The sequence below is a fragment of the Aquila chrysaetos genome, chromosome 12 (assembly GCF_900496995.4).
Source record: "Aquila chrysaetos chrysaetos chromosome 12, bAquChr1.4, whole genome shotgun sequence".
NCBI classification, from domain to species: Eukaryota; Metazoa; Chordata; class Aves; order Accipitriformes; family Accipitridae; genus Aquila; species Aquila chrysaetos.
In genome coordinates, this window is record NC_044015.1 from 23,968,206 (window position 1) to 23,983,101 (window position 14,896).

At 37.5% G+C, this 14,896-nt stretch overlaps 1 protein-coding gene across 9 annotated transcripts in view; it reads left to right on the top strand.

The window, feature by feature from the left end:
• Window positions 1-14,896, top strand: part of EVI5 (ecotropic viral integration site 5) — an 87,349-nt gene that overhangs the window by 9,591 nt on the left and 62,862 nt on the right. For 2 of the 9 annotated variants that reach the window (XM_030033615.2, XM_030033610.2), the window contains exons 1-7: window positions 1,486-2,926; window positions 3,187-3,416; window positions 8,076-8,265; window positions 11,195-11,419; window positions 12,449-12,523; window positions 13,182-13,307; window positions 14,137-14,280. In XM_030033615.2, the coding sequence (XP_029889475.1) occupies window positions 2,918-2,926; window positions 3,187-3,416; window positions 8,076-8,265; window positions 11,195-11,419; window positions 12,449-12,523; window positions 13,182-13,307; window positions 14,137-14,280 (999 nt within the window). In that variant the 5' untranslated portion in view covers window positions 1,486-2,917. Of the gene's footprint in view, window positions 1-1,472; window positions 2,927-3,186; window positions 3,417-6,160; window positions 6,237-8,075; window positions 8,266-9,494; window positions 9,568-11,194; window positions 11,420-12,448; window positions 12,524-13,181; window positions 13,308-14,136; window positions 14,281-14,896 lie in introns of those variants that run through there. The other 7 variants (XM_030033616.2, XM_030033609.2, XM_030033611.2 and 4 more) reach the window with 6 other exon arrangements.

A 14,896-nucleotide genomic window follows, 5' to 3' on the forward strand; every position in this document is an offset into this window, starting at 1 on the left:
TTGAAGGGCAGGTGTAGGAGCACTGTGTGTGTGTTCATAGGAGTAGTGGTGTGACCTGTTTTCTGGAAGGCCTTAAGTCACTTGTCAAAGAATAACTCTGTGAAATCTTCTGTCACTGAATATAAATTTTGAAATTAACATAGGTGAAATGATGAAATATAAAAATCCTGTTACTCTATCCTATTTAGGGAAGTGGATAATGAACTGATAGCTAAATGCCTTCATGTCTAGGTCCAGGAGTCTTCACTGATGCTGACAATTTAAGAGAGCTGACTTTAGATTTTTAGGAAACCCTGGAAAAGCCTGGCAAAAGGGGTGTAGGCTTGACTATTAGTTAGCTATTAAATCAGATTTTTTTTTTTTTTTTCCTGAATTTAGCTGGGCCCTGGGTGACTGCCGGAGCTGTTTTTCCTCGGATGAATTCTTTTTGATACAAACTTCACTGTCAGCCTTCAAACATCTGCTCTTCGCAGCTGTGCATTTTGCTTGCTGTGTGTGTTAATGCTTTCAGATAGTTGACTTAAGAATATTTTTTGGGTACTAATGCTCTGAATACATTTTAATGAAACTCTGAGCTGCTTTTAGAAATAGTAGTATTGTTAGACCCATTGTTCTGACTTAACTGCTGTCTTGCATGGTTTTCTTGACCATACTTTTTCTTGGTATTCTTCACATAATTGGCTTCTACAAACCTTGGCATTAATTTTTTAATGCCTAGTGATGTGTTGGTGAATGAATGTTAGTAAGATTCTTGTTTTCTGTCCCCCACCCACCTCCTGCTTCAGTTATCTTAATGTGACATATAAGCTTCAAAATGTTTAAGCCAGACTCAGCTTGGATTTACTTTTTCACCTTAAGTCTTCCTAGTTATTTTACTTTGTAAAGAGATAAAAATTGGTTGTATACTTTCTCTTCCTGTTTCTGTCACATAGGGTATTACTCAAAATCACTGCTTTTCTAATATTTTATGTAAGATTCTTAGAATGGATGACTCTCGAAACCTGCTGCGTATGGCAGTCATGTTTGCTGTGGTGTTAAGATTGGCCCTGTTTCTGCCAGCATTTATTTTTGCAATAGTTGCATTACTTGTCATATTTTAAGCAGCTTAAAGCCTTTGAGAAAATAATCTTGTGAGATGTATGAGTTACCTTTATCATAATGCTATTTTATTCAGAGTGAAACAGCAATAATTTATCCTTTCATAGCAATAGAGAATAAAGGATATTGACTGAGTGAAATATTAATGCATGTATTAAACTTAAGATTTTGAAATCTCCAGCAATTTTTATTCATTTCTTGTGTAAGAAATGGTGTCAGTTGCTAGTATTTGAAGCAATTTATCAAAGATTATCTTTAAAAGATCATGTGTTGTTTTGTTTTATTTAAAAAAAACCCCAACATACTGATATACCTGAGCTTTCCTGTCCAACAGTGACATAAGAACCAACTGGAACCTTTTGGATGCTTACACTGGGACCTTACTATTCCCACCTGGGGTTTGTATCCCTGCATCTGAAGATTTCTAGCAAAATCTGTTACCGTTTCCAGAATGAATGTTAAGCATATGGAAATGGGAAACCTCTTCGCAGTCTTCTAGGAGAGCTCTGAAGTCTCATGTTGCTGGTGGAGAGAAAGCAGTGAGAATGAGTAGTGCTGTTTTGTATTTGGCCTGTAGTGTTCCTCTTGTTTTCTGAAGGCATTCAGTGTGTCTTGCTTTTGATACGATGTGAAAATAAAATAGTGCTGGATTTGATTCACAAAAAAGTTCATTGTAGTATTGTATCTATATAAAAGCTTCTGCTTTAGCAACCAGTCAGTCTATATACTGTGCTTCAGATAAATGCAGTGTGCTGAGATGGAGTTTTTCCAGCTGAAATTCTGCATTAATTAGATTCTATTAGAGGATCTCGGGAAGGGATTTTTTCCTGTAGCTCAGTGTCTTTAATATCTTAGCAATTATTGTATAGGCTGTACTGCAGACAGGTTGTTCGTGACAACCACTGAGCGATTCAGTGTTTTGAAGAAGTAAGCAAAGGTCAAAATAAATAGTTGCCAGTAGCACCACTTCAAAGGAAGTTCCTCCTCAACCTTGATTTTGAGAAGTTTTAACCTTTTGCTAGTTAGCTAGCTCTTCCTTTAAGGTGCATCTAGATTTTCTCCAAGCTTGGCCAGGGAAGAATTGAACTCTGTTGTCAATCACTGTAGGTCAAAGCCTCTTACATTTTCAGTTGCTGAAGGAAGCTCTAGGGAGGGGTTCATCAGAAAATACCCCCAGGGGCTGCTGTTGGTTCTTCTGTAGTGACCAGTGAATCTGTTAGGCTGCATTACCCCGTAACACTGGTCAAGAAGTAGCAGCAGAGTATGATCAGCCCCAGTTAACCTCCTCATTCCTGGACCTGCAGTTTCCCCGACTGTCTGGTTAGAGCTCCCTTCTGCTCTAGTAGCACCTCTCGCTTTTCCTCCAGGACGCTTCTCAAACCCCAGGTGCTCGTAGTGGGATAAGGGGTCAAGGACACTAGGTGTAGGGGTGACCTGAAGAGAAAGTGAGGAAGGAGAAGAGCTGGCAGCATGAGGCCTTAATGTAAGACATTCAGGAGCTGTTGTAGATTCATGGGCATAAATTCTTTGGGACTGTTTTCTGCACGCTGGCAGATGCTAGAGGATCTTTGGCTTTGGTGTGGATTAGAAATGTGGTGCCTCTGCTCCTGTGTCCTGGTCTGGAGTGTTTACACTGATATACTTGTACGGGTCCAGTGTGCATCAGTAAAATAGTTGTCTGTTTCTGTATCTATTTTTCTAGTTTCTGTGCCATTGTTAGTTTATGAAGATGTTTTAAAATAAGCTTTTATTTCTATTTATTTTTGTAATGGGATGTCTGAGCTGATCCTGGATCCTGTGGTATTTCTGTACTGCAGAAATGAGCTCTGTGAGTATACATCAGGAATTCCTTCGAGTCTTTCTCTGTGGATTAGCAGCATACTTGCATGTTACTACTTCTATAATATTGTGTTGCTATTGATGCTTGTGTTGCTTCTGACAGCCTTGGGTGTTCTGGAGAAACAAATAATCTTGATGTCACTTCGTGCATAATGTATATTTTTTTCCTTTGTTCAGTGCAGCAGGTTTACTGAAAAAAAGGTATTAAAAAAAGACAACTACTGCATCCTTTTCTCTTTGTCATCACAGGTGGCGACAGACAAGGTTGCAGGAAAGCTGAGCTCTACTCTCTCATGGGTGAAGAACACTGTATCGCACACCGTCAGTCAAATGGCCAGTCAGGTGGCAAGTCCATCTGCCTCATTACACACTACATCCTCCTCTACCACTCTGTCTACGCCTGCGTTATCACCATCCTCACCAACACAGCTGAGTCCAGACGACTTAGAATTACTCGCAAAACTTGAGGAACAGAACAGGTGGGTGGAAAACTTTTTGGTCTTCAAAGTATAGTAATGAGACTGAAATTGGCTTATTGCAATTTCATCATATAGACTGTTAAAGGGGCATTAGGTAAAACTTTGTGGCACAACATTTCAATTCCAAGGCCCCAAGGTTTAAGAACTTGTGTTCTTGTGCTATATTTTTACAAGTTTATTTTTTGTGGAACTCTACAAGGTGTTTTTCTCTCCTGGTTTTACAGGACTGTTTATAGCTGCCTCTAATCCTAAGAAATTACGCTGGACCCATGTGATTTTCAGCATCCAATTTAAAATAGAGTACCTCAGGGATGAGACTTTCATATAACCTCCTCACCTTCTTAGATCAAAACTAACCCCAACTGGCAACTAAGCACCACGCAGCCACTTGCTCACTCCTTCCCCCCGCAGTGGGATGGGGAGGAGAATTAGGAAAAACAGGTAAACTTGTGGGTTGAGATAAGAACAGTTTAATAATTGAAATAAAATAATAATAACAATTGTAATGAAAAATAATATAACAAAAAGAGAGAGAGGTAAAACCTAAGAGAAGACAAGTGATGCACAATGCAATTGCTCACCACCCACTGAGTGATGCCCGAGCAGTGATCTGCCCCTCCCAGCCAGCTCCCCCCAGTTTATATACTGAGCATGACGGTCTATGGTATGGAATATGCCTTTGGCTAGTTCGGGTCAGCTGTCCTGGCTGTGCTCCCTCCCAGCTTCTTGTGCACCTGCTTGCTGGCAGAGCATGGGAAACTTGGGAAATCCTTAACTTAGGATAAGCACTACTTAGCAACAACTAAAACATCCGTGTGTTATCAACATTGTTCTCGCGCTAAATCCAGAATACAGCACTGTACCAGCTACTAGGAGGAAAATTAACTGTCCCAGCTGAAACCAGGACAAATTTCTGTTAGCTTTTTGAAATCTTAAAGATTTCTGAATTCCATTGTCTGTATTTTTTTTCATTTTTAGCCAGTTCTTGCTTTCTACTATATAACCTGCTATGTTTAGAGATAGAACAGCCATCTTCCTGCTGTTACACTAATGGTGGCAGATGCATAATCTCTTAATTTCATGGAAAGTAAATTCCTAATCAGTCCTTTCTGTTCATCCTGGCTTTTTTTTTTTTTTCATATAGTAAGCAACATGAGTGTGTATTTATCTGCACCATCTACAGTTCAGGACACAACATTCAGTTGGATCAGTTGCTCTTGACGTGCACAGTGGTTGCAAATTGGCGATCTCACTAAGAAATAAAATTGGACTGTATGATTTCTCATTTCTAGAACCCATACTTATTTGCACTTTTGAGGTGGGACTTTTAAGTCATCTGGCCTCTTGCAAAATTTGGTTATACTTGGCAAGTATGTTTCAGTAGTTCATGAGAAATTGACTCTAAAGGAGAACTTGAGCTCCAAATAGGTTTTAGACTTAGTGGATAGCTGCAAGGCTGTGATACCTACTGAAGATTGCTATCCCTTGTGCTGTAGTTAAGTGCAGAGTTTGAAAGTTTGGCTCAATCTAGCTTCTGTTCCAGCTTCTGCTAGTGTGCTGGACTTTGCACTGAGGCAGCTGAGGTACTCCGTGGTTTTTTGGGGTTTTTTTGGTTGTTTTTGTTGGTTTTTTTTTGTTTGTTTTTTTACACTGCTGATTCAGTTATGAGGGTAGTAACTTTCAGTAGAGGAGAAGAGTAACTGGGAGAAGGAGGGGCTAATGCCATTGTGTCACCTGGCATGTCTTCTTTCATGTTTGTTTTCTGCAGCCTAATAGCAATACAGCTTGCAGGGAATTTGTTGTATCTGTCTAGTTCTTGACTGAGATGGAAGGCAGCTTTTAGAACCACCTCATCCTCTTCTCCTTGTGGTTTATGAGATTGTCTCCCTCAAAGATGATCTATATGTAATTTTTGCTGTGCAAATGAAAATTTATCAAAAGAAGAAAAAAATGAGTTAGAGTGCTTTTAAGAAAGTTAATTTGCATTTGATCTCAGGCATTCCACTCTGTTCAAGACTAAATGACTAACTTTTATTTGAAAAGCAGTTATACCTGTTCTTTGGACCGCTTATCTGTGTTGGAGCATAATGTCTTTACATCCAGAATCATCTCATTAAACCCCGCAGTTAGACTAGCTTGCTTGTTGAAAGAAGAATGAGAGCTTGGGCTTGCTAGGCTTTCTTTTTCAAGCCAGCTTTCTTAATTTAGTAAATAAGCTAGCAGATCTTGTCTGATTTTATTTAATTTTAGTCAGACCTGTTGTTCAATCCCACATTAGTCTTGTGTATGAATTATAATTAGAGGCTATCCTATCAAGTGTACCTCTTCTTGTGAGATACTACGCTTTAATACAGAAATTTGGTGCTCTTATGCTGGGTGCACTGTAGTCTCAGAACAGTTTGAATCTGCATTTTAACACAGTGGCACTTTGTTGACAAGCAATTGTACTCTGAACACAGGGAACTATTCTTGTTTCTGCTTGCTGGAAGAATTGCTGGTGATGGATGTTTTTAAAGGTTTCCTTTTCATTGTTGGCTTTTATGTCAATAAGGAGAGTATTAATTAGTTAAATAGCTAGAAAGGGAAAGAACTCAAATTGTATCAAGCTATGTCTTGTAGCATTCTGTAATCCAATTATACTGAAAGTTCCCTCAGAATAACGAGGTAGCTCGGTCCAGAGTCCTGGTGGAGCTGTTTGGCATTAGTAAATCATTTATAAAGTTTATGTGAAAGAAAACAGTGACTAAACGCGACAGAACTTGCTACTTACTGTAAAAAGAACTTCCCATTTTCAAATCTAAGGACAATGAGTTTATCCAGGTAAGGTCAAATTACAGAAACTTAGTGTAACTTTTATAGAAGGCTGTGAAAACTGAAAGTGACTAGTTAGAACCTTGTTTTTATAATTCTAATGTTTATTCTGTGCTTGGTTTTCCTCTGTGACTACTTTGAATTTGATCTTTAGGCACTATCTCAGGTGGACAGGAGGAGCTCCAAACTGTAAATTTTCATTATGGATCAGTATAGGCCAGGTTTCTAAACATTAAAAATGGATTTTTTTATTTTTTCCTCAAAAGAAGATTTTTCTGCATTCCATTAATATGGACTAACTTAAAATTGTTCTTGAAAAATATTGTGTTTTTTTTTTTTTTTTCCAAAGGCATTACTCTTTAACCCTTTTCCAGACAAAATACTACTGCAGAGACTGTATTTGTTGTCTTCATGAATTAACTTACTTTTTTCCCTAACTTCCATAAACACCAGCAGGGAAAGCTGGGAACAGGGCAGGGAGAGCTAGTATAAATATCTCTATCGTAGTAGACAGCTTAAAAACTGTAGGTGTGCTGAGATTTGTGTACATTCTCAGGTACAGTATAACTCAGGTTATAATTTATTAAATATCTAAAACCTAACCTGACCCTGCTGAAATGCTGGGGGTGTGTGTGTGGGGGGTGTGTTAGCTTTTCTGCAGGTGCATTGAAAAATTATTCAACTGGATCACTCGGATTTACAGATGTTGGAATTCTTGGAAGTTAAAGCACAAATGAAACTCTTGGTTTAGCAAAACACTTTTTCAAGTTAGTCTGAATTCTTGCTCTTACCTAACATGTCGTCTAAAAAATTTCCCCCTGCTTACGGGGCTCAATATTAGTTGAGGATAACCAAAGCATGCCTTTTTGCCCGGAGTCCCCAGCTCCTTGGAAAATTGATGACCATAGCAACAAGCTAACAGGGAAATCTCTTCAGCAGCTTGTCTAGCACTTGGCACATCTTTATGTATACCTTGCTGCCTGATAACCCCAGAAGTTCTTGCGTCTGAACTCCACACTTCAATTACGTGTTCATAGGCTATACTAACCACTTTTGTTGCCTGGTCCTCATTCTTTAGGTCTGAGATTTTTCCCATGCATTTATAAAACACCATGTTGATTTGTGAACAGTTGTCAGCAAATGTCAGGTGTTTTAAAATTGCTCCAGGTTTTAATTATTCTGTCTGCGGTTACATTGTCAGGTAGACTTTTAGGAGGCTAATTTTTTGTCTTTTCTTTAAAATTACTGTCTCCTTTGCAGTACTTTGACATTTGACACTTGACACTATTGTTGAGGACATTTAACTTCCTTATGTTCCTTTTGTCAGTCTGATCCACAACAGCTGTGGTTTTTATGTTGCTAGTAAAATCAAAGCCCTCTTGCTGGCACTTACGCCTCAAAACAAAACTTGTGCATCTTCCCTGTAGGGCTATTAATCTCCAGTTGAGGAATGTGTAAAAGAGCACTGGGCTTGCAATGCTTCTGTACTTTCTCTGATTTGGTATTATGTATTAAGATCTAGATCATGAGACCACAAAACACTTGTATTAAAATCTCACTTCCCTTAGTGTTGTTGATGCATGATGTGACATTTTTATCCATTTCTAAAAACGCTGCAATGTGAGCTGTTCTTCTGTCTGCAGAATTACTTGAGATCTCAAGAAGAAACAGTAACATTGACCAGTTCTTTTCAAATTTAGTACAAATGGATGTTGGAAAAACTGTTCCACTGAACCTTTGGGTGCATCCTTTGTAAAGAATTTGGAAGAATTGACTTCTAAACAAACAATTAATAGTGTGGTTCTGTGATTAGAACTTGAATTTGATTTTTGTGTGCTGTCTTTGCAGACTCTTGGAAACAGATAGCAAATCCTTGCGATCAGTAAATGGGTCGAGAAGAAATAGTGGATCTTCTCTTGTGTCTAGTTCATCAGCTTCTAGCAATCTGAGCCATCTTGAAGAAGACTCATGGATCCTGTGGGGGAGGATTGTGAATGAATGGGAAGATGTACGGAAAAAGAAAGAAAAGCAAGTTAAGGTAGTAGTTGGACACTATTTTTTAGGATATATTTGTAGTATGATATAAGTGATACTGTTTTATCTTCCTGTTGGTCTTTTACATATTTATTTTAAAAAATATTAGAAGCTTCCAGTTGAATCTGTTCCATCCCTAAGCCTTAGTGCTTCCTCGGTAACTGTTACCAGACCTTGGTAACAATTTTGCCCAGCAAATGTCTCTTAGTGAAAACTAGATGCATTTACTGTATCTTGAATACTAAAGCTTTCAGTCTACCTCTAATGAGAGATTCCTGTGAATATAGGGAAGATTTGCTTCATGTTTCCAAAATGGAATTACTGAAAAACCACATAAGGGCATCTGATAGCTGGATGCTGTGATTATTTTCCCACTGAGCAGCTGTCTTTTTAAAGCATTCTTATTAGAAGAGCTGATAATTCTACTGTGTGAGGCTCTGATGAGTTTAGGTTTTTTGTGCATGCCAAGTGTTTTGACCCCAGGGACGACCTTAAGCAGAAGAACACATTGTTTCTAAATTGAGTGGATCGAACAAACTTTGACCAGTGTGTGTCCAGTCTGGGTTAGTTGTGGACATGTGCAAAACTGGAATTCAGTTACACTTTAAATTCAAACTAAAAAGCATCTAGGGCATTTGAACATATCCATGTTTCAGAGGCAGCAAGTAACAGCAGCGTGGGATTTTTTGTTCGTAGGCAAGTCTGTTCTGCTTTGGTTCTTTATTGGCTCTAGTCTGTAGTTTTATGTGCAGAATACAAATTTCAGGGTCTTTTGAGCAGTTTGAAATGTGTGTCTATGAATAGGTTGTGGGAAGGCAGAACAATGGGCTAAAGTAAAGTATCTTTTATGTGAAGCAGTTGTGAAGAGAGAACATGACTTGAGAGAGGAAACAAGGGAAGAAAATGAATTCAAGACTTCCTGCTTGCATAGGGAAAACGGTTTCTGGAAAGGTGTTCCCAAAAGGCCATGAAAAGAAGACCACATGAACCTGGCAAGAGCAAGGAGAAATGAGATGTAATAAGTAGATCTGGTTGGATAGAATTAATTTGAACTGCCTCCATTTGAACATTTTGAAGTGTCACAAGTATCACTTGTTTTTACAGCTGGCCAAGTATAATTTGGGGAGTATGTGACTAACTTTCAGTAAACATTTAATTACATTGCTAGTGAGTTTTCATTTGCTGGTTAAATAAGTCTCAATATTTTTTTGTTATTGTTTTGTTTGCATAAAGTCAGCCTAAACTGTGTCACTCTGCATTTACAATGGAATACCAGAACATCCATACTTCCTGATTGCGCCAGTAGGTATGACTTAAGTAGCATAGGTATCTTTTTGTCTTGGCTGTAAAAACTGGTCTTAAGTTATTAGATATCTGGCAAGTATTTTAAGTTTTAGATGTAGGTGTGTATACCTTCCTGCAGAAGTGATATGTTCCATCCTTGTATCTTTTGATCCACTTCAGAACTTGTATCTTCTTGATCCACTTGCTAATGCTTTGCTATTAGTAGCCCTTGAGGCTTTAGATGACTGATCTACAATCTGATAGTGTGTTGTTGACAAATGATAGCTGGAGACAGATGTGGAAAGCCAATGTGTTAGGGTGGTTGTCTTGGAGTTGGAAATCTTTTAGGAAATAACACAAGGTGTCACAGTTGTGTTGTAGACAGGACAAATAGTTGGACTGACATCTCGAGGATGGTTCTGAAGCAGGCTGGAGATCTTGGGGATATTAGAAAATTGAGGTCAGTGAAGCAAAACTTCTGCAGTAGTGTTCAAGCTTAACAAAACCAAAACTTGAAAGCAAGAGTCTCTTTCAAAGTTATCACTGTTGCATTAATTAATCTTAATGTTTGGTGAAGTAGGAGAAATATTTGGAACAAACAAGAAAGAGGAAGCTTTGCAGAATAGGAGATTACTCTGGCTTCAGAATGAATACTAGTGAAAGAAACTATCCTTTAGGAGACAGAATACTTGATAGCAGTTTTTAAGGTACAAAAAATTATTAAAGGAACCCTCTTGTCTTGAAGATACAATCTTCTAGGTCAGATTGATACTAGTTGGAGAAGTACCACTAAGAAAGTCTGTAAACTTCTGAATCATACTTTTTTCTCAGTTTTCAGATCAAGCAACAAGACTACTTTCTGCTTGTGCTTTCTGAAAAGCCATGTATCAGGTTCTTAGATCTACTGATCTGGGAAGGTTTGAATTGTATACTACCTAGCCTGGTGGGGGTTTTTTTGGGGTTTTTTTTTTGTTTGTTTGTTTGTTTTTCAGGGAAGATGAAGTAAATTTAGTTAATTCAGTAGATGTAAACTTAATGTTTTCTTGGTCCAGTGTCTGAAACTACATTTAAATACTTTCTTAAAAGAACTTGGAAATACTGGCACACCAGAGAAATTAGACACAACTTGTCAAGTTTGTCAAATGACTTCTGATAGTAGTACTGTGCAATTTTTCTGTTGCAGTTGGCTGTGCTACAGTTAGTTTCACTTTTTATCATTTACCTGTCTTGGAAATAATTTTTAATTGGTGATTTCTTATATCTCAATCACTGCAAATATAAAGGGTGTTATCTTCAGTTATCATTTGTGAAATATAAAAATAACTGTATTAAATTCTGGCTAATGGGAGCTCTTGTTTAAAATTACTCGAAAATTCAGTTTTTCAAGTAGCTTACTATGAATAGGGGACTACTTTCATTAGCTAATTGAGCCACTAAAAATGATTCAGTGTCTCCTTAGTTTTGTTAGATAACAATCTATTACACTAAAATTGAGGTTTACACATTATAAACTGTATGATTGGTTTGTGACACGATGTAAACATTTTCTGAAGTTGTGAGGAGCGTAATATGTTGAAGTGTTTTGTTCTGTAGGCTTATGTTTATATTTTCAGGAAATATAAATGAATTTGTGTCTTTTTGTGCTTTAGGAGCTTGTTCGAAAAGGGATACCTCATCATTTCAGAGCAATTGTTTGGCAACTTCTATGCAGTGCTCAAAGCATGCCAATTAAGGATCAGTATTCAGAGCTTTTGAAAATGACATCTCCTTGTGAGAAATTAATAAGAAGGGACATTGCTAGAACATACCCTGAACATGATTTTTTTAAAGAAAAAGACAGCCTTGGACAGGAGGTCTTGTTCAACGTAATGAAGGTAAGTCAGTATTTCAGCCCTTGAAAATACATTAGCAAGAACGTGCACAAAAGTTTGGAAAATAATTTGCCTTGTATATAGTGAACTTGCATCAGTTTCGTGTGTTTACATTTTTTAAACTTACTCTACTTGACACTGGAATGGTTTAACAAATTACATGCCAGTTTCAAAGATAGCTTTCGAATATGGTATTCCTATAGTTGTTTTACTTTATAAGAGATTTAAAAAACTTACTAAGTTTGCATTAAAACAAAGTCACATACTAACTGCTCACAGTATAATGGAATAAAGCGTGCCGTGAAGTAGAGTAAACAATGTTGACCAAGACAAGAACACTGTAAATCAGAACTAGCATTCAGTTTTCAAGTGTTTGTGAACCTGCGAGTGGTAGCAGCAAATGGCAGGTACAAGCTAATGTGCAGTTGTTAACAGTGCCCAAGCACAAAATGAGAATGCTACCATAAAATTAAGTTTGCGTTATTTTTTCTTCATTGTATAAAGAGCTTAAATTTTTAAAGACAGACTTCTCCATGCACCATAGTTTCAACAGAAAAGTTGGCAGATTTCCAAATCATAGTGACTTCCATAACTCTAAAATGAAGATGCAATATGTATGGAAGTCACTGCATTTCCTCCCCCTGTAAATAAAACTGCAGCACATAATTTTTCTGAAAAAGAACTGTTGTTTGTCTGGTCTGTCTCCTATAAAAGTAGTAACGTTGTGCAGTTTGTATGCCAGCTGTCTCTGTTATCTTTTGGCAAATTCCTGTAGTTGAAAACTGTATGCATTTTTTTTTAGCTATGCCTTAGTTTTAGATTTGTAGGCTATCAGAGAGCAGAGTTCATACCCCTTTGTAGCAGCAGGTAGCAACTAGAATATCTGACTAAAACTTCTGAATAGAATGTCTGTCCTCACTGGATTTGGGAGAGGAAGAGTAAGTTATTAGCAAAATAACAGCATGAACTATGTTTACTTTTTATTGGTAATGAGGTTTTAATTGTTGAGAGTCTTAAAACTTTATTTCCCAGGCTTATTCTTTGGTGGATCGAGAAGTTGGATACTGTCAAGGAAGCGCTTTTATAGTTGGATTACTGCTTATGCAGGTAAACATGATACTAAAAATATGTGAACCTTTAAAATCCCTGCTTGAATGCATAATATATTGTGGTGGTTTACTGCGAATTTTTATAATAGTTTTCCTTCGTCATTTTGTTACAATGGAATTGTCAAGGGCAGCTGTTTACTCTGTGAATCAAATGAGATTTATTCTCTGTGGTTCTGTTTGCCAAGAAGATACTGTCTTTGAGTGGGAGAATACATTTATTTCTTGGAGCTAAGGTAGGACTGCAGACTTGCAAGCCATTTTGGTGAATATTGTTTCAACTGTTAACAAACTTCTCATTTCAATTCTGTTATATTGGATCTCCTCAGTTCAAATGGAATTTCACAGTTGATTTGATAATCTCGAAGCTGCCTTTGTATTACTGCCTTTTGTTTTATGACAATGTAGGGTATATTATAAGAAACTTGCAGACCTCCATTTCAGTTTTCAAATCACTTGATAGAATTGAATATATACAAAAGTTCATTATAGTAATTGTACAAAAAAACAACCAAAAAAAACCCCAGAAAAACAAAACCACAAAAACCCCACTGCATGCACAAATAACAAAAAAACCCCTAAACCTTCCCAGGCACTTACTCTGATATATCCTTACATTTGTCCAGAGTTTTTACTGTGCTTTTTTATTTTTAATATAGATGCCAGAAGAAGAGGCATTCTGTGTGTTTGTTAAATTAATGCAAGATTACAGACTACGAGAACTCTTTAAACCAAGCATGGCTGAACTGGGCCTTTGTATGTACCAGTTTGAATGCATGATACAGGTACATACAAAATCTATCAAACTTTCTATTCAGTAACTATTAATAAGGACTTGGGAATTACAGTTCAAGAGCAGGCATGTCTGTTGGCTAGTAGGCTGTTCTCTTGACAGTAGTTAGTCTCAGAACTTCAGAAATAAATGCATGTGGCTGTGTGGTCTGCTTTTTTAACCTTTGGCAGACAGTGACTGGCTTTAAACACTGAAGCATGAGGATTTGTATTGCTACTGTTTAAGCCTATGAATGTTTAATTCTGTTTGAATTGAAGATTGTGAAAGTCAATATCTTCATAGTCAATTTATAGCTATTTTAAAAGATGGAAGCTGGGAGACACCCTCATACACAGAATTAAAATTGTGTTCAGATTTGGGACACAGAACACTTTTTCTTCCTGGTCAGGCTGATAGAGACAAATAGGTTTGTGTTTTGTGATCCAGTTCCTAACACGATGATCAGCGGCGGGATCTTACGTAGCAAAATAAGATATAGGTCTCTGGCCATACCCTGGATCTTTCCAGCTCTTTTTTGTAGCCCACTCTAGACATGACTTAGGAAGTCACAAGCTTGTAAATACCTACTAAGATCGGGAAGTGTTTTTGTAATCTGTGCTTTGTGGGGTAGAAGTGCTGTAGGGCATTCTATACTGGGACTTCCGTTGCATGGTTCTTGATAATGATGAGTAGTATCTTTCCTAGTCCTGTGTTACAAAGCTGCTGTCTGTACTAAATATCAATTCTTTTCTTCTTTTATTCAAAATTTGTCAAAAACATGGACACACTAAAACTACCAGCAGTAGCTTAACATATATTTTTTTCTTCCTCTTCTTTTCCAGGAGCATCTTCCAGAGCTTTATGTGCACTTTCAGTCTCAGAGTTTCCACACTTCTATGTATGCCTCGTCATGGTTTTTAACTATATTCCTCACAACTTTTCCACTACCAATTGCAACGAGAATATTTGATATCTTTATGTCTGAGGTAACTACCCAATACTCAGATGTTCTATTTCAAGAGTAGCTGTTCAAAGTAGTTACTTAGGCAGTGGTATAAATTCTGTTATGATGAGCAAATCTCAAATAGTCTTGCTTTTTAGTCCTTATCAGATTATTTTGTAGGGGAAGATGTCTGTGTATGTAGTTTGTCAAGGAAGAGCAACTAAATCTTTGAATGTAGATCCTGTATGCAACTTTGTACTCTAAGCCTGTTGAAGAGCTACCAAATCTGGCAGTTCTGGATGCGATGCAATAGCATTGCATACAACAGGGACATCAGTTTCTCGGTATTATAGTGAGTTTGGGGTAGAAAGTAATGCTGCTTTCAGGCCAAAGTTAAAGCTCCATGGGGATAGGCAGACCAAGAAGAGGGAGTGTTGGCATCTCTTACTGTCCAGATGATGAACAGTAGCCAAAGAAATTTATGGAATTATCCAGTGTCACTGGCACGGAGACACCCAAGTTTTATTTAGGATTAGAGCTTTGCGTGGTTGTGACTGGTAACAAACCAAAGTTTATGGTCCATTTATGCTCTTTCTCTGCAATCATCTTTTAGGAAATAGTAAGTCAAAGGTGGATCCTTTCAGCTTACACTCAAGAAT